The sequence below is a fragment of the Papilio machaon genome, chromosome 11 (assembly GCF_912999745.1).
Source record: "Papilio machaon chromosome 11, ilPapMach1.1, whole genome shotgun sequence".
NCBI lineage: Eukaryota > Metazoa > Arthropoda > Insecta > Lepidoptera > Papilionidae > Papilio > Papilio machaon.
The window spans coordinates 2,709,657-2,736,772 of NC_059996.1; the positions used below are offsets into that span (position 1 = coordinate 2,709,657).

General features: G+C 33.7%; 1 protein-coding gene across 1 annotated transcript in view; it reads left to right on the top strand.

Annotated features, from left to right (window-relative positions):
• Nucleotides 1-26,151, top strand: part of LOC106713986 — a 43,333-nt gene extending 17,182 nt beyond the window's left edge. The window contains exons 2-3 of the mRNA XM_014506901.2: nt 25,469-25,629; nt 26,007-26,151. Of these exons, the coding sequence (XP_014362387.2) occupies nt 25,469-25,629; nt 26,007-26,066 (221 nt within the window). The 3' untranslated portion in view covers nt 26,067-26,151. The remainder of the gene's footprint in view (nt 1-25,468; nt 25,630-26,006) is intronic.
• The last annotated feature ends 965 nt before the right edge of the window (nt 26,152-27,116 follow it).

The following is a 27,116-nucleotide window of genomic DNA, read 5'->3' on the forward strand; positions in this document are numbered from 1 at the left end:
TGTCTTTCTGATCATTGATATTAAACGAGCGACGGCTTTCAGCAGTCGGCGTTGAGCCGGGGGCCGGCATTTACCGATAGAAATCGCAGCCCAGATGCAACATGGATTTCATTTTATTTATCGTTATTGTCCACCGCTACCGACTTATGTCGACGCTGAGACTTGCAAGTATGACATTCATGTTTTATTCTATTAAAGTTGAAATGTTTGAAATCTATTGATACATTAAGGCACATTCAATAAACAAAAAATTTCACGACTGTTTTAATTTTGTTTTAGTGACTCCTACTAGCACCATTATAGAATTTACGAAAACGTGATCCCTTTTAAAATATACGAAAAATAAATCCCTAATATCCGTAGTTAGTAGTATGGTGCATATGTGAGGGTGGAACGTGGACAACTACGGCCGAACAAGCTTCCCAAGAACTATTATTATTAGTAATAATTTAAATGTAAACTTGTGTGGAAAAAACGTGAGAAATAGAGATAGAATATTTTACGCGTCGCATTTGGTACTACAGAGTCCGCATGAAAACCAAATGTCATGAATAATGGACACAAGCTAACCACCACTGATTTAAAGATTATTACTCCAACAATGAAAAAGAAAGAAAAATATGTGATGCTATACAATACTAAATGCCCTTATCCCTATGGAGGATCGGTACAGTATTTAATACTCTTCCATACATCTTTATCAGCCGTCATATCTGAATTCCATCCATATTCAATCTCATTACTTTTTTGTTTATGTGATCATCATCCTTCCGCATAACATGTCCAAACCACTCCATCCTTCTGCTTCTCAATTTCTCGAAAACTGGCGCTACTTTCGAACATCTTCTAATAACACATTCTTAACTTTATCTCTTCTTGTCACACTAAATTAAATAAAAATTTAAATCATTTAATTTAAATGATCATAAAATATGTAAAAGTTTACAATTCATAATGCAATAGTCAACTTTCACTTACTTTTTCACTAACTCAAATTATTTTAATCGAGCACTCGTATTTCGAAAAAAAACCTCCCTCGCTACTGAAATAATCAAAACGAATTATGTAAGCTAAAATTTAAATCGTATTTCAATCAATCGACACGTATCAAATATATTTCGAGTATCATCGTAAAATATAAAATGTTTATACGAAACTCTGACGACCCTTGACTCGATTGATTGGATTTGAAGTGCAAAGTTCAACATTTCAACAAGCAGCGAGGGGTTGCCGCATCAGGATCATAAATTTACCGTATAAGCAATATATTACGTCCCAATAGGATAAACTTTGGTTCACGTCACATAGAAGGCCCTTGGTTAATGTATTAAGCTTATGAAATAAACGAACCGCGAGTTCGGACAACACTCGTATCCATGCCACGGGTAAAGGTACAAATGTACAAACAGACAAAATGTAATCAAACAGAGATGAAAAGGGTTTGTGTAGTATCAATAACTACATTAGTTACCGTATCATTCTCAACTTTGTTTATTTAGAGTATTAAACATCTGTTACTGATGGTTTAAATCAAATAAACACAAATAACATTTTATTATTCCTAACTGCTTTAGATGTCTATGATTATTACGTAAGAACGCATTAGTGAATCGAGTTTATTGTCACTGCCACTGCCACTCTGAAAGTCGTTAATGCGTCACTAAGTAACAATGACATGACGAAGTACAACAGTTTTTGTAAAAAAATGTTTTTTATGAATAATTTTCTTTAATCTTAACATACTAATAATTTAATAGCATTTGCAAAATGGCTAATGCCGGAACGGAAACATTCTCCATTTCTTGACCATTCCTACAAAAAGGTGAGGCAAAACATTTCCAAGTTTTCCGGGGTAGGTCATTGAAAACGGATGGAATCTATCCAAGACTAATAGCCGACAAAAAATTTATTTCCAATATCTATTTCTTTTATTTCTTCGATTCATTAAAATGCTTATTCAACATCATCGAATCCCGAATTCGCTTCAAATACTAAAAATATTACGAACACAAGTAAAAATATTTTACATCACAAGTAATTGAATCAGAGATTTTCGCTTACAAAGTTCCTTCTCTAATTCGCCAGATTGCCGACAATATAAAGTAATCATTTAATAAACGAGATCTGCGGCCGGAACGTACTGAATATTAAAACACGTTTTCAAGCTCAACACGCCTACTGTCGTAAAAGCGGCATTTAAACATAATTAATTCTAAATTTATTATATTAACAAACGAAGCCGAACGCAATACACGTTATATAATTTTAATGTATCCCTTTTGAAAACGATGTTAATATGTTTTATACGTACATGTGTTACTATAGTGAAAACGCATAGTAATATTAGAAATATAAATACCGTATTACATTCAACAGTTTTAAATTCCGCAACAAAAATATTGGGTGCACCAATAGGCAGGGTCGTCCGGTGCTGTACCACGGCCACACAGAAGACAGGCGTCAAATGGAAGCAATTCCACGTTTCGTCTAATTAGTATGCGAGCCAGAAGCCTAATTTTAATAAGGAAATGATGGGAAGGGAGGTGTATTTGGCGGAGGAGAGGACATATAAGAAGGGGAAATATCCTCTTTATGTGTGTCTGCTCTCTCGTTGGTTAAAGTTAGGCAACGCACCTACAATTGTAGATACCCACGAGCAGCGGGAATTTAGGTGTCCGCTTGCTCGTTTGCCAACTTATAGAAAACATTTCTATGTTTTAGTAATATCTTTAATTTTTTTAATAATCATTTTTACGTAGGCATAAGTAAAAGAACCTCATTGTTACAAATTGGCTTAAATTCAAAACTTCCAACTTCGCGTTTCAATATACTCAAGTGTTAGATGCAAGTTGGAACTTCGCATCTACTCGTAAAACTTTAGTACATTGAAATCTTGGTCTCGTCTATTGTGATATCATACCCCATTTTTATCTTTAGAAGATTATGTTTCATTATGAAAATTTTTATTTTATTTTCAAAGATTCACATCATTTAAAAACATGGTTTATAATATAATATAATGAGAAATTTTTATTCAGATGTACTGACGTACAAAAAAATAGCAAAGTAGAAATTTTATTACTATTGCTAAGATTGTTTTTATTATTTTGGAGATATGTTTATCTATTGCGGATGAATATGATGTACACAGCGGCGCCCTCTACACCCACGTTCGATCTTGTGTGAGCCAAGGCTGCACGTTTGAGATTTACTGTTGTGCCAAATCTCCAAAGCACACTTACGTTTTGCGTCACAATAAAGACCAAGTTAGTAAATTTATTCTTTTGAATAATATTATGTGCATGTATAGGCAAATATCCTCTTTCTGTGCGTCCCCTCCTCCGTCGATACATGGTAAATAAGGCATCTACAATTCTGGATGTCTATGGTCAGCGGTCATTTCGCTATTTCGACGAATTCAGGTGACCGCTTGCTCGTTTGCCACCTTGTCACATAAAAAATGTGTTTCAGTGGTGGACGTCAAAAAGTAAAATTAATTGATAACTGAAAGGAATCTCTTAAACCTTTTACAGTACATTAAAATGTGAGAATAGTTTTTTATTCATATGAAAAGTATTGAGCTCTCTAATGCCCGAATACTGAAACGTCACTTAAATATGTAAGAGCGTCTTAAATTATAAGACCACGCTTAAACTCCAATATGCAATTTTCGTAAGTCAGTTAAAGACGCATCTCAACTTTGATGCCAATCAAATCGTACCGTGCTTAAAGGCCACTCAATATCACATTTCTTATACTGGATCGTCACTCAACGACATTTTGCTGTCAAAAGAACTGTCATGTCGACTTAAGTACGCCAACAATTTAAGAGTGGTCGCGAGCTATCTTAAAAGTGAAAATCTAAGGTGTTAACATGTCTGCTTCATCATTATCATCGCATTCGGACAAATAAAATTCTCATGTCACAATGTTCGTTCCCGTACTCCTCCGAAATGGCTTGACCGATTCTCATGAAATTTTGTGAGCATATTCAGTAGGTCTGAGAATCGGCCAAAATCTATTATTCATACCCCTATAAAGTTTTTTTAACTGCGCGCGAACGGAGTCGCGGGCGACAGCTAGTATTTATATAAAAATGCCGACTGAACGAGAATATATCGAAATCGCAAATAGGTTTGTAGCGACATCTGTCTGCGCCCGCTTAAACTGCTTAAAAAGTGTCTTGATGATTTATTAAAATTTTATTAATTTAAACTTGTCAAAACATAACGCCAGATGCTTTCCATTCTACAAAAGTATGGTCAAATTTTTTAATTTTTTTTATTTAAAAATACTTTAAACAGAAAGGATATTTTTTAACTACCTTCTTTGATTTTTGATTATTTAGTATTTTTATTTTAATTTTCTTTACTATTTGGGAATGAACACGTCTTACAACTATAGGTTGTCCAAGTCATGCTGCGTGAAACGGATACGTAAAGTGAATTTTAAGAAAACGTAATCGAGAACAAGTATTTTTTATACACTCTTTGACAGAAAGCAAAGGATGTTGCCATGACGTAAAAATAATACGTCTACTTACGGAATCACGCGCTTACATGTCTTGATTTGCGTTTGTGTATTCCACTTAAATTTTGACGTCTGTTAAATTGTAAGCAATGCTTACGAAACGAGATATTTAAGTAACGTTTCAGTATTCGGGTATAAGTCTATTTCTCTATTATAAGTTATATTGATGGATATCAAGCCACAGCAACAGACAAAGAAAATTTAAAAAGTACATTTGACATAAATTTTTATTTCGACTAACTTCAAATACTGTAAAGATTTATTATATGGAAATTCCTAAACACGTACGTTCGACTGTTCAGTTAAAACTGTGTAGTTAAATAATGTATTTCTATAAATCCATGTACATTTTGATTACTAAAATAGATCTATATATTACAAAAAGAACTACTGTTACTTCTTGGAGCAGTTTAATTTATTTAAAAAATAAACATTCGCTTTCAGATTAGGCCAGCTCCCGAGCAACAGTAACGAGGGTGGAATTTACTTAACATTTCTCTGTGCCGTTGTTTAAATATGCCATCCGCGTCACTTATCTCGTCGGACTGTTCTCTTTCTCCTTATCCGATATTCATTTTTAGTTAAGATACGTTTCTAGTTGCTATTTCATTGTTGTTTTTTTTTATTTAAAAAAGTTTTTATGCGTTAGAAATTTTTTAAAAAAGTAATAAATATTTATAGTCATTTATTTAAAATATAGGTTCTTTCTACATCTTTTTATATTCTGTCAGTATTTCTCAAAGATATACAGGAAAAAATTAAAATAGATTTTGGTTAAAGACATTAAAATGAAATAATAAACAAAATACAATCTTCATTCCATCACAAATATGTATTAATTGATAAGACGCGTTGTAAATTTACTATAATTTACTATGGACGGCATTAGGAAAAACCTATGTCTAACAGAAGGCAGACAAAGGTTAATGATTGTAAATATATAAATAATCTTAAATCAAAAACAAATTGACATTATTTACAAAACAGGAAAAACAACATAAATGTCAAGTTAAATGTGCATACATATGGAGAAAACTGTTTTCTGAAACATGTGAAATTACATAAACATTTCTACGAAAATAGAATTCAAATCTGAATTTCAAAACGGAGAGCTGGAAATATTGTTACCATTTCAAGTTCCAAAAGTTAATTTAACTTTTAGCAAATCGTAGTATTTTATAATCGGTCGGTAAATCCTAAGATCACGGTCAGCATTGAGGAAAATATAATTTAAAATCTCTCCGGTACTCTTAGGTTTTATATCGTTTAAAACTTTTTCAGTACACAATACTTCTATTCAACATGATTTCAGTTTCAATATATGTTCAATACCTATTTACACACGTTAAAAACCCAAAATTGCATTCATTATTACGGCAAATTTTATAAAAAAAAAACAGTATTATTATTTACTGCAAAAAGATACAACATTTACAGTGCCTACAAAAATTCATACTGTCTTTTAATATACAATAAACATGACGTAAAAAAGCATAAGGTCAGCTGTGGGTTGTTAAAAATAAATTAAACAAGTTTGGAGTGGTCGAATAATGCGGAAATTTTAAATTTCTAGTAGTCTTTATTGACGTCAGAAAGTAACAAAAGAGGTTCCTTTAGAGACGAACATTTACGTAACCAGATTTTGACTACAGAATACAAATTAAATCCTCTACTGTTGAACTCTATTTTATTTACAGTATGTACGTTTTAACTTTAACGTTATAATAGTAAAACAAACAATGAAATCTAAAATTAGCTTACAAATAAAAGCAGTCCCGACTGTGACGCAAACTGAAACAGATAATCGACGTTTTGCATGTTATTGTAGTACTTGTAAGTGTAAGCTATTTTATATATTCTGTAATTCCATAACCTAAAACATTATTTTGTCTATTCTATAAATCAATAACACTTTTGTTTATTTTAAATAAACATCATTTATCATTGATTTGGGATCCACCATATTATTTAAATATTTGATTCACAAATTTGAAATAGAAATATTCTACTTATTTTGTTATTAATCGGACACTAATTCGATATCGTAAATTAAAAGTATTGTAATGAGTAGTCTGAATGACAGCCAAGTTGGCATCATTCGGGGAATCGTGAGACAGATGTAAGATTAGTAATTGTAAAAAAGTTGTAATTTACAATTCATCAAAGAAAATATACGAGTTAAAGAAGACTGTATTTTATTAAAAGTATTCTCCGGCTGTGACTCCCACAGCTTCAGAAGTGGGATGACACGAGAACAAGCATTGTTTTCGATCTACGTCTACAAAGTTCATGTGAGTAAACCTTGTTCAATCAAATTTAAACATAAACATATTGCTGAAAAGTGTGTTTGTAGATAAACTGTAAGCGAATACAGAGAGAAGGATTTGTTTTGGGTTACAAAGCCATAACAAAATGGCTTAGGGTTGTGCTATGGTTCGTGTATGTAGGGAAAGTAAAGTACCTACATGGATACTTTTGGTTTTATCAAAATATCACTAGCACTCAAAAGTGTGTGCTATTTTTTTTTAAAATTCATTATTCCTTATTCTCAGTATGGATTCTTATTATTAGTTGCTTTGATGTTTTTTTTTTTTTTTTTAACAAATTATCATATTATATTGTTACAATATTTTGTTATTTTGGTTATTATTTTGTCCAAATAAATACATAATTAATAAATATATCAGAGATTGTGGATGTACATTGCAAAGTAAAGCAATCTTTCATTTAATGGAACAACATAAATGAAGGTGATTGTACATTTATGTCAAAAATGCTACGTGTGGAAAGTACAAAATGTTATGTTGTTATTATTAAATTAAATTATTTTCTTAAATTTGGGTGTATTGTACAGATTTAAATACATTCTATGTGTACAAAAAGGGTAATTATACACATAAATTAACTTCTTAGAAGTTAAGTTTAGTAAATACTATATCACAAGTTACACATAGCCAAAGCAATTAATTCAAGATTTACATCCTTATACTTCTACTTTTATATACTTGAAAATCAATATGAATACAAATAAAAGTTAACTTTGATTAACAAAACAAGATGTTGTTGAATGAAATAAATCTAATATTTTTAAGATTAACTATACAACCTACATTTTAATTCTGCAGACAAATTATTTTATAAAGTTTTGTGGAACTTTGCTCTAATCCTAAGATTAATTATGATGTGTTAAAATAAATATATAAAGTTTCAAAAAAAAATAATATTGAAATTACAGAACTTCTTTATTTATATCTCATAATTTATAAATAACACTTGATTTTTGGGTTTCCTGGTTTTACCTGTATGTGACTATGATACTAAGGCGAGTTAAAACTCCTGAATCCTATAGTGTGACTGGTATTTTGGGATTATTGATTCATTCCTTTACTATTCATTCCTTTCTTGCATGTTACAGTACTTATATTGATGTTTACAATTGTAATGTCAAGAACTTACATGTGACACCCTGTAAGGGCATAGCAATATATGTGTAGGTACCAGAGTTTTGTACAATAATAATTAAATTCCATTAAACATTTTCGAGTTTACATGAATAATAAATTAAAAATCTATAGAGAAAATGAACATGGCTGTTTATGTAACCTGACAAAATTCTAGTTTTTTATGCTATTCCTGTATTGTTCTTTGTTACGAACTAAGGAGATTATGTTGGAAGATTTTAGTATTGTTATTGGTTACTACGCTGATAATTGTCAGTTTCAGATGCCACAATGGGACGTGAGAACGATAATTAAGGAGATCCAGTTGTGCCCAGGTGCGAGGACCAGGGTGAAAATAAAGACTAGCATTGCGTGATGATAAGACTAGCGTGTATTCACGGCTGAGAAGCGAGATCGGCGACAATCCGGGTTTGAGACTAATGACTAAGACTGACGTGAGCTCTGATATGAGATCGATTACAGATACCTATGAGTTCTCAGGTGTGAGAGCAGTGACAGACTGACGGGAGCTCAAGTGTGAGAGCTATAACAGAGACTGACGTGAGCTCAGGTGTGAGAGCTATAACAGAGACTGACGTGAGCGATGAATCAAGGTTGTGCTCTCAGGTGGGAGAGCGACGGCCGCGATTTGTATCCACTGAAGTATGTGAACGATGAATCAAGGTTGTGCTCTCAGGTGTGAGAGCGACGGCCGCGATTTTTATTCACTCAAGTATAAGAACGATGAATCAAGGTTGTGCTCTCAGGTGGGAGAGCGACGGCCGCGATTTGTATCCACTGAAGTATGTGAACGATGAATCAAGGTTGTGCTCTCAGGTGTGAGAGCGACGGCCGCGATTTTTATTCACTCAAGTATAAGAACGATGAATCAAGGTTGTGCTCTCAGGTGGGAGAGCGACGGCCGCGATTTGTATCCACTGAATTATGTGAACGATGAATCAAGGTTGTGCTCTCAGGTGTGAGAGCGACGGCCGCGATTTTTATTCACTCAAGTATAAGAACGATGAATCAAGGTTGTGCTCTCAGGTGGGAGAGCGACGGCCGTGATTTGTATCCGCTCAGGTAAGAGAGCGATGAATAAAGTTTGTATTCTCTCAGGTGTGAGAGCGACAGCCGAGATTTGCCGAGCTCACGGGCGTGAGCAATGGATCAAATCTGCTAATGCTTAGGAGCGAGAACTATGACAGACCCAAGAACTTACCCAGATGCAAGAGCGGAGTGAGACGGGAGAATCCGAGGTTTTTGAACTGGCCGAAACCTTTACGGTAGCAGCGTGTCGAGGCTGATCATTGCAGTGCGGAGGTGCACATGCTAGAAGCGGAAGTGTGCATTAATCGCCGCGAACCGAAGGAGCCACGTTGGAGAGGAAAGTCGAAACCGGAGCCTTCACTCTGCTGGAGATTGGCGTTATTTTCCAGGTGGCAATGTTCACCCGTTAAACGCTTCGCGACTTTAAAACACAAAAGGAATCCGGCAGCAGCAGTATAATGACTCGCGGCGCGGACAAGCTAGCTCTAGTAGCGCATCGACTGGACGAGACGGACAAGTCGACACGAACACGTACACGAGCGGAGAACACGTTGTGGGCCTGCTGTTTACAACCGCCTGCCAAACCACATCACAGTAGCTACCAGCTTCGCCTCATTTAAAGATAGATTAAAATCGTGGCGTATCCAGAAAGCTCGGTATAACTATGAATGATTTTTGTTGACTAAGAAAAATAATGTATAAGTATATTAATTGTGCTCATTTTTAATCAAATAATTTAGTGTGAACAATTTCTTGGTTTACATTAAGATTCTGTTATTATAAGATAGATTTTATAACTTTTACTTTTATGAACTGTAATTTATATATTACCGTTAAAATTGTTATTGTAATTACTTTTGAAGCATTATTGCTACTTGAAGGTAGGTTTGTTGATCGGATGTTGGATATTTGTTCATCAGGCGACCGATTGCTTGTTGAAATGTTTATTGTATTGAAGTTATGGCTGTAGAGACGGCTCGATTAAATATTTTGACGCTGATATTCGTAATGACAGGAGAAATGCAACTATTGCTTCAAAATCGAATGGTTCAGGATTGACTTGCTATAGCCGACCAACTAGGACTTTGAGTTTGACTTTTGAGACTTTAAGTGTGCTCACGGAAAGTAAAGCATGTGAAGGATTGTAGCGCCTCTGTTTGTTGTTTCGAAAAGGTGCGCGCTCTGATAAGGACATTGAGAAGGTGCCGGACCGAAATGGAGACGATAAACGAGTTGCCCAACTGATTCGGACGGGGGGCGCTCGACTAATATATATTCGACGTTGAAATGAATGACCACAATGTGTATTGCCGTTTGCATTTGGGAAGCTAATGACCCCTTGCCAGCTCGATGGTAGAAGGAGTGCAAAAATGGGACATCATGACACCAGAAGACGGGCCTGCTCTTTTGTCATGGTTAATGGCCTAGGTGTATTGGAGGGCGTTACGGAGGTTTCGTTCAGAGTTAAGGTAAGGAGAACTGCTAAGGCAGTGGATATGTATGTGATAAGTGACGACTTTGTGAGTAACATTTATTTACAGTGATCCCTGATATTTTTATGACTGGTGCACTAAAAGTATTTGAGGTGATCCCAGGGCTAAAATATATTTTGAAGCTACTAGAGTCGTTAGGATGCCTAAATCTACTCATGCGTAGTTCATGTTGTTTCTTCTCCTTTTATTGATCCGAAAATGTATGTTAACTTTTTTTATTGGGGGTACAGCCGGAAAGAAGTGTTGTTTATTTCTTGGCGAATACGAAACGAGGAGTATATTTAGCGCATTATAGACTTGTAATTTATCGGATGGCTCTTACAAGAGATTAATTTGCTACAACTGGTTTTGAACGCCGAGGCAGTTTTGGTTCCTCTGACTCCTAACTATTTATGCATGAAAGAAATAAAAATAATATCTGACGTGTTTCGGTTGAGTTTTAGCACTTACTTACTCATATACGATGAGGATGAAGTGGAAATGTAAACTAATTATTGCGTAAAAAGTCTTCATTTGGTTATTTAGGCTTGAATATAAAGTAATAACAAGAAAGAAATATGCATCGAAATATGGCTGTGTTCTTACGAGTCTTATAGAACTATTATTTATAGGGATTCTTATATCAAACGAACATTGAATCGTTGTTAGAGGCCTCTGGTTTGTTAGGTGACAGTGACCTTTTTCCACTCTTCGAAATTCAAAATTCAAACATTCAAATTCCGTTTCTTTATCATGTCAATACTAGTTGAACACAGCGGTGTGATGATCGGTCTATTTTGGCTGTTTTTTTGTTTCTAGCCGTTGATGCCGATATCTTGAAATCTCGTTCGACATCATCCAAACATGTTTATTTCGGTTTTCCATGTAATCTACGTCCCTCTCGTCGACTCTCTATTAGACGCTTGGGCTCTCTGCAGTTACTCATTGCCGCTAATTGTCCTGGTTGACGTAACTGTCCAATGTTGGTGGCCTTGATGACATTTTCTCATTAAAGACAGACAAATAAAACATTATAGACAGTTTTATTTAGGAATAATAGTTAAACTAAAGGATATAATAATGTATGTCTACTATTCTTCTTTTGGTTCTGACTTATATTAGAACCGTTATCTTCTATAATATGGCTGAATTGCAGTCTTATACTGATGAATAATTTAAGCATTGAAGAATAAGATAGTTGAAAAGAAGAGTTGCTTTTCAGTTGAACTTCACGAACTAGGTTCCACAAGTTTAGTAGAGGTGGTTGTCCAGGTTCCGGTTCGTTTTTGCTGAGGAATATGGGTTAGTTCTGGTTTAAATGAACTGTCGTGATTTAAATTACAGGGCCAAGAAGGGGTACTGTACACTCCTCCGAACTGAAAACCTATTAGACTGATTTCGGGCATCAAGGTTTTTACTCGCTGAATCTAACTCTAGTTTTTGTCAGGTACTAATAGCCGAGGAGTCACGCTATAAAGCTGCCTAACTGAGGAGCTACAGCGTTTGGTAGTTTTAGAGCTGCTTAATCTTGCCATTTTTCCTTGACACCATTGATTTTCTTGACTATGAAGTGAGTGCAAGTGGAGTTGGTCCTGGCTACCATGGAACTGAGGCTGTATCTGGGTTTTTCGATCCAGCGCGAACTAGGTGGATTTCTTAGACCTTCTGGATTTTGGGAAAATTCATAAAAATTACCCTTCATATGGAACACAGATAACTGATCTTTTTAAAAGTGACAAAAGAATATTCTTGGCGTGGCAGTGGGCCCTGCTTCTCAAACGTTGAAGGAATATTTTCTGAGTGACCGCGGAAACATAGTTCATTTCCACATTGAGCCATGACCCGGTTGAGATGGTTGAGCTAGAATTTATTAACTATATTTATGTATTGGCTGTTGAGGATGGAGAACAGGACTGGATCACCACAGGCTAGTCATCCGATGAAAAGATGAAGGCGTTAAAGGCGGAATAATATAACTTTTAGATACAGATTCGAAACAGACCTTGGATGCAACAACAATTATAAAGAAACTAAAAGAAAACAAATCAGATTTATCGAATTGTTGAAGATGATAATAGGGAAGAGGAGGAAGAGAATAAAGATCTAAACTATAAGTTTTATATGTCAGCCTCGTGCAGAGCGGTTATTTTATTTTGTAAAATTACTGTTTGATTAATAATTTGATAATTAATTGATAAGCGTGGTTTAGTTAAAGGTATGAAGTAGTTTATTTTATTTGTTCTTAAAGTTAATGTTAAAATAACTAATGATTTAGAGCCGACTACTATGTATTTTATATATTTAAATTAATTATAGATAAATTTTTAATTACTTCAAGCGAAGGGACTCGCTTTTAGCAGGAAGGCCGAGCTGTAAGCTATTTTATATATTCTGTAATTCCATAACCTAAAACATTATTTTGTCTATTCTATAAATCAATAACACTTTTGTTTATTTTAAATAAACATCATTTATCATTGATTTGGGATCCACCATATTATTTAAATATTTGATTCACAAATTTGAAATAGAAATATTCTACTTATTTTGTTATTAATCGGACACTAATTCGATATCGTAAATTAAAAGTATTGTAATGAGTAGTCTGAATGACAGCCAAGTTGGCATCATTCGGGGAATCGTGAGACAGATGTAAGATTAGTAATTGTAAAAAAGTTGTAATTTACAATTCATCAAAGAAAATATACGAGTTAAAGAAGACTGTATTTTATTAAAAGTATTCTCCGGCTGTGACTCCCACATAAGTAACGACTAATCAAGTACAATTACGTTAAGTTTATATAAAATCAACTAAGTATCATACATATTGCCGGAATCATTTCGTCAATCGTGTTTTAACACCGCGTTACTATTGCGTACCTTCCTATTTAAACCTCCCTTTTAGTCTTTTAATCCAATACTTGAATAAAGAAAAAGATCCTTTTTAAGAATAATAAAATGAAATCAGTACTGTGTCTAGACACACACTTTAGAGTTATTTATAAATCTTATTTGTTCGTCGCAACATAGACATGAACCAAATGGACTGTCTCTTTCATTTACAATTGTTCAGTTATCCTTTAATTTTCTTGGAAACTCGTAAGAAGACAAAAGAATCTTTAATAAAACATAAATTCCAAGTAATCTACCGACAAGGCCTCTTAAATAAATAAAAATTAACCCTTATTTCATGATGGACTAAATACAATAATGATTTAGCGTGAGATGAGAAATTATGGAAATTAGAATTTTATTAATCTTTCTGTATCTATCGTTACGTATGAAAACAAGCATAAAATCAGATCTAAAGATGTAACATTAAAAACCTTCAAAAACTCAATAAAAACGGAAACGATTGTTATAATATTTTTGAAACGAGATACGCACTTCAATAACAAATTATCAATCACAGTTAAAAACAAGCGGCGAGCGTGGGAGCGAAGCGGGAGAGGAGAATGGGGCGGATGGGTATCGGTTTGTAGTCGCGGGGGCGTCGGCGCCAGTCTGGCTGGCTCGGCTGCACGGCCCAGGATGCACTCGGTGCAGGTGCGATCTCCCCCGACTACACTGCTATCTCACTTCCCATATCCCTACCTGCTGGCATCCTCATTTTTAAATTCAGTTTGTTTATCCTACATTACCTACCGGTGATCATCTCGTCATAAACTGTGTTCCATGGTATTAAACAGTGCTCGAATTGACACACAATACGTTTTCATTTGTTATGAATAAAATTATTTGAAGCTGAGAGATTTGAATATCCGTTAATCTATCAATGACGGAATTACGGAAATACGGAAGAAATTAATAAAGAGAGTTCGACAGCCCGCATCTAATATAGAAACCACTCATAAAAACCTTAACCAACATAAAATATAATAACCTATACTCAAACTCAACTCTCACTACAATTCTCAGCTCATATTAAACATTGAAGTGTAACTTTGAAACTATGGATTTCGACTGCCGAAGTGCTCATGTTAAATGCTATCGCCATCCCGCAAATTCTCTTCGAAAAAAACGAACCATTAAAGAGAAGATTTTACTTATCATATATTATTTGTATTTAGAAATAACTCTATCTATAAATATTGTATTTTATTTTAAAACGGTACAGAATTGTCATGTAAAATTCTTATTGCTTTTCAACTATTATAATAAAAGCAAGTTACGGCTTTATTTTTGTCGTGCCATCATACTTCTTGAAAATAGAGAATAGTAAAGTTTCCAACCATGTAAACAACATTATAAACTTGCCGTCTAACACTCGTGATAACATGCTATACTTCACATTAGCGAAAATATACTGGTCATTTTTATAAAAATAACAGGAAGTTATCTTCAAGGAAAAATCATGCATCTGCAAATAGCAATAGATTTTGATATTACTTTCATTTCTGTCATATAGGACGACATTGAAATTGACTGTATTTTGATGAGTTGCTTTTCTGGATCATGTAATGACGATTAACTAATATGATAAAGGAAGAGTAATGGCCAGAATATCGATGTGGTGGACGAAAACTTGGTACGCCGTCCTTACGTTAGTGTGATGGAAAATAGCTATTACAACATAAGTAAGCGGAAGCGAAAAATAAAGGAAACGCACTTAACTAAGTATCAAAGTAGAAGAAGCGGAAAATTTGTGAAACTGTTTTTACAGAATGAAACTTACAGAAAATGTTCACGCAAAAAATGTGCTATTTATAGCCGAGAATTCCGAAAATAAAACTTAATATAGTTGTTCTTTAACCTGATTTAATAAAAAGTATAAAGTTTAACAAAACCAACGTTGAAAGGGAAATGACCTCGTTCTTCGCGGCCACACCAGTCGTTCGAAACCTTCTCACGCACGCATCTATAAAATTTATTTTTAGTTCGCGTCGGAAGTTACTACCTATCTTGCAATGGACGATTACAACTGAGACCCCAATTAGAGTTCAGTAAAGCGCCGTAGAATCAGCGCCATCTGCACTATATTTAGTTAATTAAGGACCCTCCCGTTTCGAGAGACTAATAACAACCCAACTAGTTCCTTTATTTGAAACTATCCCGATGCTATTGCACTGTGGGCCTAACACGAATATTTATGACAAACGCCTTCGTATCGTAATCTTCAATTATTTAAAATTAGTATGAGATTTTTGGTGTACAAATTTTGTTACAAATTTTATCGATGACGATACGATGGCGCTTGTCACAAATATTCGTGCTAGGCCCACTGTAAAATTTAATTAACTATCACGCAAATTCAACAAGTATTAATTGAAAATTTTGATTTTTTGTCACAATAACATGAAAAGACAAATTATAAATCTGATTTTATACAAACCATTCATTTTATGCATTTTAACATGTTTTACATATGACCATGTTCACTGACAAGGGTCAAGATGTTACGCTTCGCAGAGATTCAAAGGGCATAACCGCAGATTTTGTGTGATATTTAAATGAAATATTTCCTTACTGAAATATTTTTAGAACACTTTTATTTTGACTGGTTTAATTAAAAAAAAGTTTAATATCTTGTTTTCTGGATGCATGTACAAAGAATATTCAAGCAAAGACACTAAAAGAAATGCAATTAATAACCCTTGCCCACCTGTTACTCTTAGTCCTGGAATAAAAATAAATGACCAATAGGATTAAAAAAGTATTAAAGTACTACGTTACGTTACGTTACTTTTAACGTAGAACGATAAGAAGATAGCTATAAAAGTAGATTGCATACGAATTTATGTTCATTAAATTTTCCATGAAGAAAAACAACAACGATGAAGAGACCAAGAGCTGCTTTAAATTGACTGGTGCTCCAGATTCTAGGAATATAAACAAGCGGTAAGACGACAAAACTATTACAACGGGGAGTTGTTCAGAAGCAAACGAGTGATAGAGGGTGCTGGCACGAAGCCAGTTGGACCGTGAACGTGGTCCGTCGCTCACCGCACTTACCGCCCGGCCCTACGCAAATGTGACACGGAAAAGTGAAAACAAGTGTTGACGTAATGCTCACCCAGCCTGGCAAACAACACTATACGTTGAATTGATTTAAAACAACACGTTATAACCATAGCTGGCGTTATAAACTTTTATAACGAGCTCGCGCAACCAAGTCATTTATAATAAAGTTTCTCATGCCTCTATTTTTGAATAACATGGCATGTTGTCATCACCGCATTAGTATACAGATAAAATTTTATGCAACGTAGAATATCGTGCAGATTCATAAAGTTTGTTACTGATTTTATTACAGCTTCCAGGATTAATAGCACACCGAGTAAAAGTTGGTTCCCAAATGAACGTGACTACACGCGTCCATTTTTGTTTTTAAAAATACTGTTATAAAACATTCTAAGACTCTTCCACGTCTACGTACTTATATATCAAATTTACCCAACATGAAATAAATTACCCATACAAATGAAAATCACTCGCCTTAATCCCATTTGGGAATTTGGTAGAGTTATCAAAAATATTGAGAATATTAAGTATGTAAAATGCTTGAGACCATTTTTATGGTCCACTTAGCACGCAATAGAATTTCTTTCGACTTAGTAGTAATCACATTATAATTTAAAGTCGTTACCAAAACAACGGATTTATATTTGGTCGTAAAACAGTTATTATAAAGCCGTTTGTATGTATTTGACCTACAAACAATTGATTTAAAAAGCATAAGGTAAATGTGAAAAGAATGGAACTATTGTGACTGCGGTCGGCGAATGTATACTTCTTTTCTACGCTCCATGACTCCACACCGATTCATATCGCTCGATAAAATTTAAGTGTATTGAACTCGACAACGCTATTCTAAGCGACGTCAAAACGTATGTTATCCTTTTATTATTTCAACTACCTTGACTAGTAAATAAATACTTTGGAAATTTAAAAAGCACTTGAACATTAGTCATCATTGTTTGGACTAAAAATAAACCATTCGAGCTATTTTTAGTCTATTAAATACATAGAGGTAGAATGAAAATTAGTTCATGTTACATTGATTACTTTAAAAAAAAGCATTTATATCACACTCTCCCCCATCGAAGGGGTACTTTTTATTATTTATACTATATAGCTTATCTCTGTTATTGTTTTATTTTTATTCTGATTAGCATCGCACATTTAAAAGTTAAAGAATACATTTTTAGATATTCAGCATCATACTAATATAGTAAATGCAAATGTTTAGATGTGTGGATGGATGGATGGATGTTTTAGAAGGTATCTCCACATCACCTAAATGGATCTCGCTGAAATTTGTCATAGATGTAGAATATAGTCTTTAAGAACACATAGTTAGTCGCCTACTATTTAAGTTTTTTTTTTTTTAAATTGTATAACAGCCAGTATAGTTGTAAATATAAACGTAACCAGAACGTGTACATGGTACGAGGCGAATTACTTCCGGGGCGCAAGTTCGACAACTCGTATACGGTACTATACAAATGAGCCACAGAGCCATATTGCCTATTGTTTGGCATCTTCAACTTTTGGCATCGAACTTTAAATACTACACCGCCCAAGTGCACTGTCAGCGTAAGTACTTTACCCTATGAATATTAACGCATAAGGTTCCAAAATATAACCATTTAAATGTCTCCAATTTGTTATATTATTAGCTATGATCTCGATATAAAATTACTTTGAATCAACAATTTATATATTTAAAGGTCAATTTATATGTTTCATAATTAATGAATATGTTTTCGTATTCATTTTAATTTGCTTCCATTTGCATTGAAAAGGACATCATCATATTTTGTGTTTGTTCATTGTGTTGCAATACATTGATTTTTTAAAAATAAGTTTGCATACTTTGGATTCAATACTTGTAACCCTAAAAATATGTAATAACCGGTAATTGGAGTTGTTAATGTTTAAAAACGTTAGATTGATTAAATTAACTTGTATGTAGGAATACAAATACCAATGATTCATGGATTATGATATACAATTGTTTCAATCATGACCTTTACACGGTGTAAATCGAATGTGAATTTCAAGACCAAAAAAATAATTGAAATTGATGTGTGCGATCAACTTTATCAGACCTTATAAATAGTAATTTAATCGAACCCGTTATTGAAAGCTTGACCTTCACGTTTTCAACATAACCCTCTTATTTGGTAATCGATTTTCTAATAAATATTTCAAGCAGTAAGCTGGGACTTAAACCGTTAACTTACTATACACGCTTAGCGGTCGATATAAAATTATTCTAGTAGGTTTTATTAATAGCAAAATTCTATTATTATCTGTACCTACATTGTAAGGTCAACATACACTAAAGGTCATATCTATACAATAATAATGTTACAATACAGTTAAAGCTGAAAGCTTTATGAGTGAGCTGAATATAAGTGACATTACACAAATTATGTTTCTTCTATGTGTCTTTTTGTTTATAAAACTTTAGAGGGACATAGTACCTCAAATCAATCATAAAAATAACCTATTAGAAACTACGAAGCCATCAGCCGCTTGTAAAATGACAAAGCAATTTAAGTTGTTTAATAATCGTTACAATAACAGGGGCAATTTCGTTTCTAAAAGCATTACATCTTGCCAAATGTTCAATACCACAATAAGAAACACTCATCACGGCGACAATACGGCTGTCGTAGTGTTGAGTCATTCTTATCCTCCTCATACACTGTCGTACCATTGAACCAATAAACTGTCTATAAAATGATTAATGGATGCAACGTCGCCCTGCCTCGCCGATATCTCAGCCTGACTCACTATATACATCTTCATTCACAACCTCAATATGCTATAAATATAACAAAATATTTTAAATCGAATATTAAAGGACACTTTATTTTTGATTCTCCCCTATAGGTGATCTCGGGTTAAAAACTTTTATCTATTAATAAAGCAGGTATGAATATTTATAGATAAATAGTCTTATTTTTAAAGTAATTAAGAATCAATGTCAAAAGCATCAAGTTTGCAATATGTCATATAGCCTGCCCCCATAGTTGGACTGTTTCATACAAGTTTGACGTCTAATTGAGAGTTGATGTAAAAGATGTCATTTTGTATTTTAAATGACAACGCCTCACTTTTGCACTTCGGATTAGGTATCTATCTTACTAATATTATAAATGCAAAAGTTTAGATGAATAGATCTTTGTTAGAAGGTATCTCCAGAACGGTTCGACGGCACAGATGTGAACATAGTCTGGGAGAACACGTAGGCTACTTATTATGTTTTATTTAAAAGTCAATGTCTGTCCCATTACATGTTTCTTTTTTTTTCATTAAAAAAGAAGAACGTATTCCTTTTTTTGATTTTATGGGGATAATTTTTTTTTAGGAAATTATAATTTCAAAAAAATTGTATTGGTACAAATTAGTGATGTAACGAATATTCGCATTCGCATTCGCATTCGCCAATATTCGCATATTTTTCGATATTCGCATTCGCATTCCTATTCGCAAAAAACGATGCGAATATTTAGCGAATGTATTTAACAAACAAAAAGGAAATTATTATATGGTTGCATATGAAATGATAACACAACTGATAAGATTTATATATTTTTATTTAACCATACTTGAATTAAAAAAAAATATTATGGAACAGTCTTGGTAAGCAACTAAATTAGAAACACTTTCTCTTTTGTTCTTGTTAGTCTAATTAAAATATTAACAAAATCACAACTTAACTCCACCACAGAAAAAATAATGAATGTCCATGCCTTACATATATTTTGAAAAAAATCTAATTCTAAATTCAAGTATCTTTTGTGAAAACAGAACTTCAGAGATCCAATCAAATCTAAGTATAATATTAATTTATAACCTTTTTGGCTTTAATTATATATTTTTCCATCCCACTATATATGTATTTTCTAAGAATTAAATATGATAATGAAATATAAACTTAAAAAATCAAATAATGAATACTTGACTATTTGTAAATAAGCTTTTTACAAAAACAAAAAATATTTATTTCTTTTTAAAATTGGGTTAAATTTGGGAAATGCAATAACACCAAACTAACCTCAAATCAAAATAATACTTTTCGAATGAACTTTCTGTGACTAACTTCGTTCATTCAACCTGATCGGCTCGGCTATGTTCAATTTAAACATGGCCGACACGAAATGTCAAACATTTTGCGCGCGCTTTATTTGAAATTTAACATTCGCATTCGCATTCGCATTCGCGAATATTGAAGATGAATATTCGCATTCGCATTCGCATTCGCGAATATGAAAAATCCAACATTCGTTACATCACTAGTACAAATGCAAGAAACAACTAACATTCTTTTTTCCTATGAAAACAGTGCAGTGCGATGCAATGCAAACTCTTGGGTATGATGAGAATATAGCAAACATTTTAAATTCCAGCAGCTCCTTTGTGTTGCTGAAACAAATCTATCGATCATTTTAGCGTAACGAGCGAGCCTCCCTCAAAGCAATTACCGTAAAATGTCCACGCTATATATTCATGTCGTGGAAAATATTTACTCAGAGTCTTGTCCCTGTTTATATTAGGTGGTGCAAGCTTCACTATCAAAAATTAATATTTTACTCAAAACTGTGTTAAACGAAAATTGTAACATGTGCTGGAAGATTTATTAAATATTGAGTATATGTTATACTAGGTGTCACCCGCTACTCCGCCAGCGCGTAATTAAAAAAAAACCTAATAAGTAACCTATGTGTTCTTCTAGTTCTAGACTATGTTTCGTTTCGGAGATACCTTCCAACAAACATCCATCCATCCATCCATCTAAACATTTCCATTTATTATATTAGTAAGATGTTTTATGTCGAAGAATTTTTTGTTTAAAATATATGTATTAACTTATTTTATCATTATCAATAAATATAAATCTATACAAAATCGTATATACAATATTGCAATAACGCTGTAGCTATTCTACGACTCGTAGCAGCGATAAAATCGCCTACGCAAAACGACAGGAAAGTTCTTAGATATTAAAAACAACTATGGAATAGATATCAAAAGTATATGTCTCTAGAACAAACGACTTTGTTTTTAACTATTATCGAAAAGAATATCCAATAACTTGCCTCAACAAGCGTTATAAATTTTATATTGCTTTTAGTAATAAAAAGCCCTTACTCAACTTCAAATCTAACGGATTGAAAAGTGGGGTTATTTGCAACAAGCGCCCAAAAATAAGTTAAAAGTATCCTAATAAACTTTACATAAATTTGACATGAGTAAAAGATATGTCATCTTGTAGACATATATTTTTTTTTTCAAAACGCACACGCAAAAAGATGAGATGATCCTGGGTGAGTTAGCGTATAATTCTAAAACTCAGTGAAAATGATTAAGTAAATTTAAAATTATATCTTTGGTGCAAAATTGTGAAGTAGTGTTTATTTTTTTAAATAACTGTGATTCTCTTTAACTTGGTATAATAAAGTCTATTTTGTAGCACTCAATATACTACGTAACGTAAAAAAACTCATAAATTAGACTTACGTATCCAGCAGCGAAGCAAGTTTATGTAGACATTAATCGCTGGAAATGAAAAATGTCATAATTAAGAAGTTAGTCATTAAATTGGATAATGTTCGCATTATCTTGATTCTTAATTACGTGTAATAAAAGGAAAATAATTATTTATAATGGTTAATTAAACTAAAACAAGGTTTGCGGTTGTTGAAATCTATTTTTAAATCTAAGTTTAAAATTCAAGGGTACATATAAATTTGATATAATTATGTTACAGCTAATTAATGCAACATTAAAATAATAATTTTATATAACACGAGTTATATTTATTAATACAACATTGATGAAATTGTTAATTTACTTACTCGAAATCACATGACATTTTAAAAACACAGCTCACGTGTGCGTGTATTTTCCAGCACATATCTTTAAGCTATAATATCCTTGACAGATCATGACCATAGAGCGTATCTGTTTTATTGTTGTCACTTTATTAAATCTCGGAAAAACTTTCTTGAAAAAAAAATCTTATTTCAAGAATTTAAGTATAAGTTAAATTTTCCATTCACAAAGGAAGACGTATATCATAATCTATGATGAAGTTTAAATGTGCTTACGTTTTCGTCGTTATTTAAAAGGTTACGTTAGCGTCAAGTTTTTCTCTGTCGTGTCGTTAATACCTTAGTATTTGTAACAAGCGGAACGAAAGTGTCTCTTTTGTGAAATGCGAGAATGAAAGTTAAACATAAGCGGGCAAGAGCAATAAGAATACTTTGTTTGTTTCGAGTATAAACATGATACAAAAACGTAGGTGGCAGCGATAGGACACCAATTAAGTGAGTGTACGACGGCCTTTGCCGTAAATAATTTTTATAAGTAATAATAGTCAAGGTGAAAGCTTTCAAATAGTGTCTAATTAAAGTCAATTATTTATTAATGTACACATATACCTGTGACCCGCCCTCGTTTCGCAAGTATACTATTTAATTTCATATTGTTTTCTTTAGTAATTATCTTTATTTCTCAATCATCACTATAACGATTTAACTGTTGTGGATCCAACCAAAAATTAGTATCGAATGGGGGCCAGCTTTGATTATCTGACATGAATGCTTTATTATAAAAGTCAAGCTACAACACTATAACTATATCATTTTACTTTCTTGGAGAATACTGTCCCTCCAAAAGTATTACCGGCAAAGTTGTAATGTTATTGATAAATTTTGAAATTTATGTCATTTTATCTGTTTGTTCCGGCAAGTTAAAAACAAGCTGCAGGTACGTTATAAAGTGGCAATTCCACTAACAAGTTGTACGATTTATTTTCGTATATGGTTGACGATGCAGTGACCGCGATATGATGTAGCAGACACTTAAATTTTCTTATTCTTATAAAATACCTCAAGATCAATATATTACTAACACCTGCTGGATTTGGTAACTTTTGTATGTTATACCTATATCTTCTTACTTACGTGTGGGGATGGATGGATGGATGAACAGTCGGATATGATTGATTTACATATTAACTCAAAAAGTTCGCAACAGATCAACACATCGTATTCAAATTTGGCAGAGCTATAGAACGGTAACACATGAGATACTTTTTATCCTTTTTTCAATCCTGTGCCAACGAAGTCGCGGGCAAAAGTTAGTTTTAAAATAAATGTTTGTACATTTGTCCTTCACGTATTACTATATTGATCGGATCGTGATGAAACTTAAGTAAAATGTTAGGTAGACGACTAAAAGATTCTGTTCTGTCTAAAGTTTTTTTTTACTTTAATGTATGTCACGTCTATGCATTCAATTAAATTCACTAAAGAAATTACATATTTAATTGGTTTCCAGTCCGTCAATTTTAAGTATTATCTATATTAAGTATTGTCAGTCAAGGTTAAGAAAAACGTTTGAATCCGTCCTTAATATCTAGGAAACATGTTCTATTTGCGTAAACGTTTGGCACACTTTATTTGGGTTACGGCACTCTCGTCTCTCGGTCAAATTTACGATGTTAAACTAACATTTGGCTCATTAATAAACTTCTGATGCATTTAAATTCTGATTGGTTTATCGTCAGTGCAGACTAGTTTTCATAATAAATTCTAATTGAAGCTTATGTAATTTATGTTTAAAAAAAGAATACCTTGTTTCTACTAATTGTTACCTAAAGATGTTTTTACATATATGTAGATTAATGCACGATGAATAGTTATTCAACTTATGTAAATTCTTTGTGAAGTTAACATTAAAAGTTGTAGAGACAGCTTGTAAATGAAATTGAATCCAACATAATAATACGGAGCCTGTTTTCGAATGCACAAGTCGTCTCGGGCTCTACGGAATAGATATAGAGTACAGAGGGCGCGCGCAACCGCCGCGAGCAACACTTTCCCCGGCAGTGCTAAAAATAGACCCTCGCAATAGAGTAGCCGACCGCCTCACTTCACCGAACGGGGCTAACTTAAAGAAACCGTTCCGCGCGCTCTCCTACACCACCTTGATATATTGCTACAACTTGCATCTGATGTCGTGGGATTTAAATATACGGCAAATGTTGTGCTAAGTAAAAGCTTTGTTTTCTTCCATAATGCAAGCGTCTAAGTTTTTGAATAAATCATTTTGTATTTATTATATATCTTATCTTTCAGATTTCAAAAATTTTACTAAAATATCCGCATACAATATTGTCTTTTTTCGTGTTCGTTCAGTAGTTTCCTGCGATGTTTTTGAAATCGAACTTCAGATTGTTAAACGGATTCGAATAACCGTAATGTCATAGAGATTCTTAAAAGAAAACAATGTAATGGATTTTGACATCGTCTGTTGGTTCTATTCAACAAATATCTTCAATACAATTCGGTGGAATTAGTTAAACTAACTAGGTAGTCACGGAACATGGTAACTTGCAACTGTTCAAGAAACTTCTCATGTAGTTAGAACCATTATCCACTAAAGTGGATTAATATAAACTACTACTAATATAGGATGTACTTTATTAAAGACCTCAATATACATATATGTCTTCAATGTTAGTACCATTACAAGATAACCTCTAATAAGAGTTTATTTGCGCGAACATAATAAACGGTGAGCTCTATATACGGTGAGGTATATTGTTCTCCCAGCGATACTTCATTATATGTAACACATTGTTACACATTGTCCGGTATTTTTAGCGTTCTTAAAGGTTTAAAGATTGAGAAGACAAGCAATCTATAATTCTTTATTATCAAAATTTTGCCATATAGGGAAGTACAAAAAGATAAAAAATATTTGTAAATATTTGGGTAAGTATGCGTTCGTAAAGACGTAAGTGTCAGCGTGATATGCATACGTGTCTCATATTTACCTCGCTCTTCAAATGTGGAAGAATTTACTTAGTACAAGTTTGGCCCGGCCTAGCCCGGCCAAAGACTAAATCCTATTTCCACATGTATACTAATGGAACACGGTGTGCTGTGACACATTAAACTTTAACTCTAGTAAGTTTGTGACTGTAATATCAAATATGTTGTGAATGCCCTACAGAGTGCCCGCCGGCGGCGGACGGTATGGAGCGGTTCGCGTGTCCGACGCCCGACCGGCAGGGCCGCTACCGCTGCATTGACGACCACGTCCTGTGCGACGGTTTCATTGACTGTCCCAACGGCGAAGACGAGGACCGTCAGGCCTGCATGTTTTATAAAACGGTAATGCTTTATACAATAAACCGACGTAATACATATGTACTTATTTTAACAGTAGCAGACGCCTACAACAGTAACACCTGTTGCACGAATAGACCGGTACAATACCACGACCACATAGAAGATTTCCACGTTTCGTCTGATGAGCGAGCATGCCGCAGCCTTAATTCTAGTCCCCTTTCCCTTCCCACCCTTTTGTTATAAGGAAAGGATGCGAAGATGTGACGGAGGTAGGGGCACATGGGAGGGTGAAATATTCTCATTCGTGGCATCTCTTCCCTATTAAGGCGAATTCAAATGGCCGCTTGCTGGTTTGCCACCTTGTGTTATATAAAAAAAATAAGTCAAGAAATTGACAAAATGTTTCTGTTGTTTTTCAGACAAAAGCTCATCTAGACGTGTTGGCAGACGCGCTCCTGCGATGGGCGCGTGGTCGCTAAACAATCCATCCCTCCGACAACATTCCCTAGTGCTACCGAACCGACAGTACCGCACTAACCCCAACAGACTGACATAGATACAATCGACCGACATGTGCGAGAGTTCAGTGGAAGCTGCGAATACACAAGATAACATTCGGGCGCAACCAGATGTGAGACTTGATGCCTTCACAAAAAAACATATCAGAAGTGGTGCACTCTATGCCAAAACATGAGCACTAAAAGTGTGTGAGGATTCCGACTGCGAACAGAAAGGGCGATTTTGTACACCTAGGGTTTGATGAGCACACTAAGTAATTCTGGTTCGTCCCAATATTCTATCTACGCGCAGCTTATTCGTTTCCCTTCTAATTATTCAATTTATTAATGTAAAACAATTTAAGACTGTAATTTAATGGATAAATGTTTAGTATAAAACGTTATTAATTTCACAGACATAGGAACATGTTATCAATTGTAATATTTATTTGATCTCTTGTAGTTAATGTTAATTTAATATTCAGTACATTCCTTATATGTATATATATATGAGGGTTGTAAAGTAAATAGGAGATCTGTATTTGTACATAAGTTAACCTAACGATTTTACTGAATTGATTTTAATGTTCGGCCTATATGTAACTGGTGACTTGGGTTTCTCCAAACGAGTAAGGTTCGAATGTTACCAAACAGTGGTCTTCATTATGGCAGCTATTTATAACAGTTAATTCCTTGTAAATCATTCCGTAGATATTTTTATTTAGTAATATTGTATAATAATGTGGTAGCACAACTTTTCGACTGAACGAGATCGAAGAAGAATCATTTGCCGAAGAAGTCTGAACTGTTATCGATTCTAGTCATGAATCAGTTCCTATTGTATAGTTTAACTACATTAGATTTTTTTACATAATATATTCATTGTTTTACATTTTTTACTCGCATAGAAAACAAGCACACTACTATTTTGAGGTACCTAAATGTATTTTACTAAATGTTCCTTTTTTAAAGTCTTGTTTTTTATTTTATTTACAAATGTGTCACTAATTTAATAAACATATTCTGATCAAG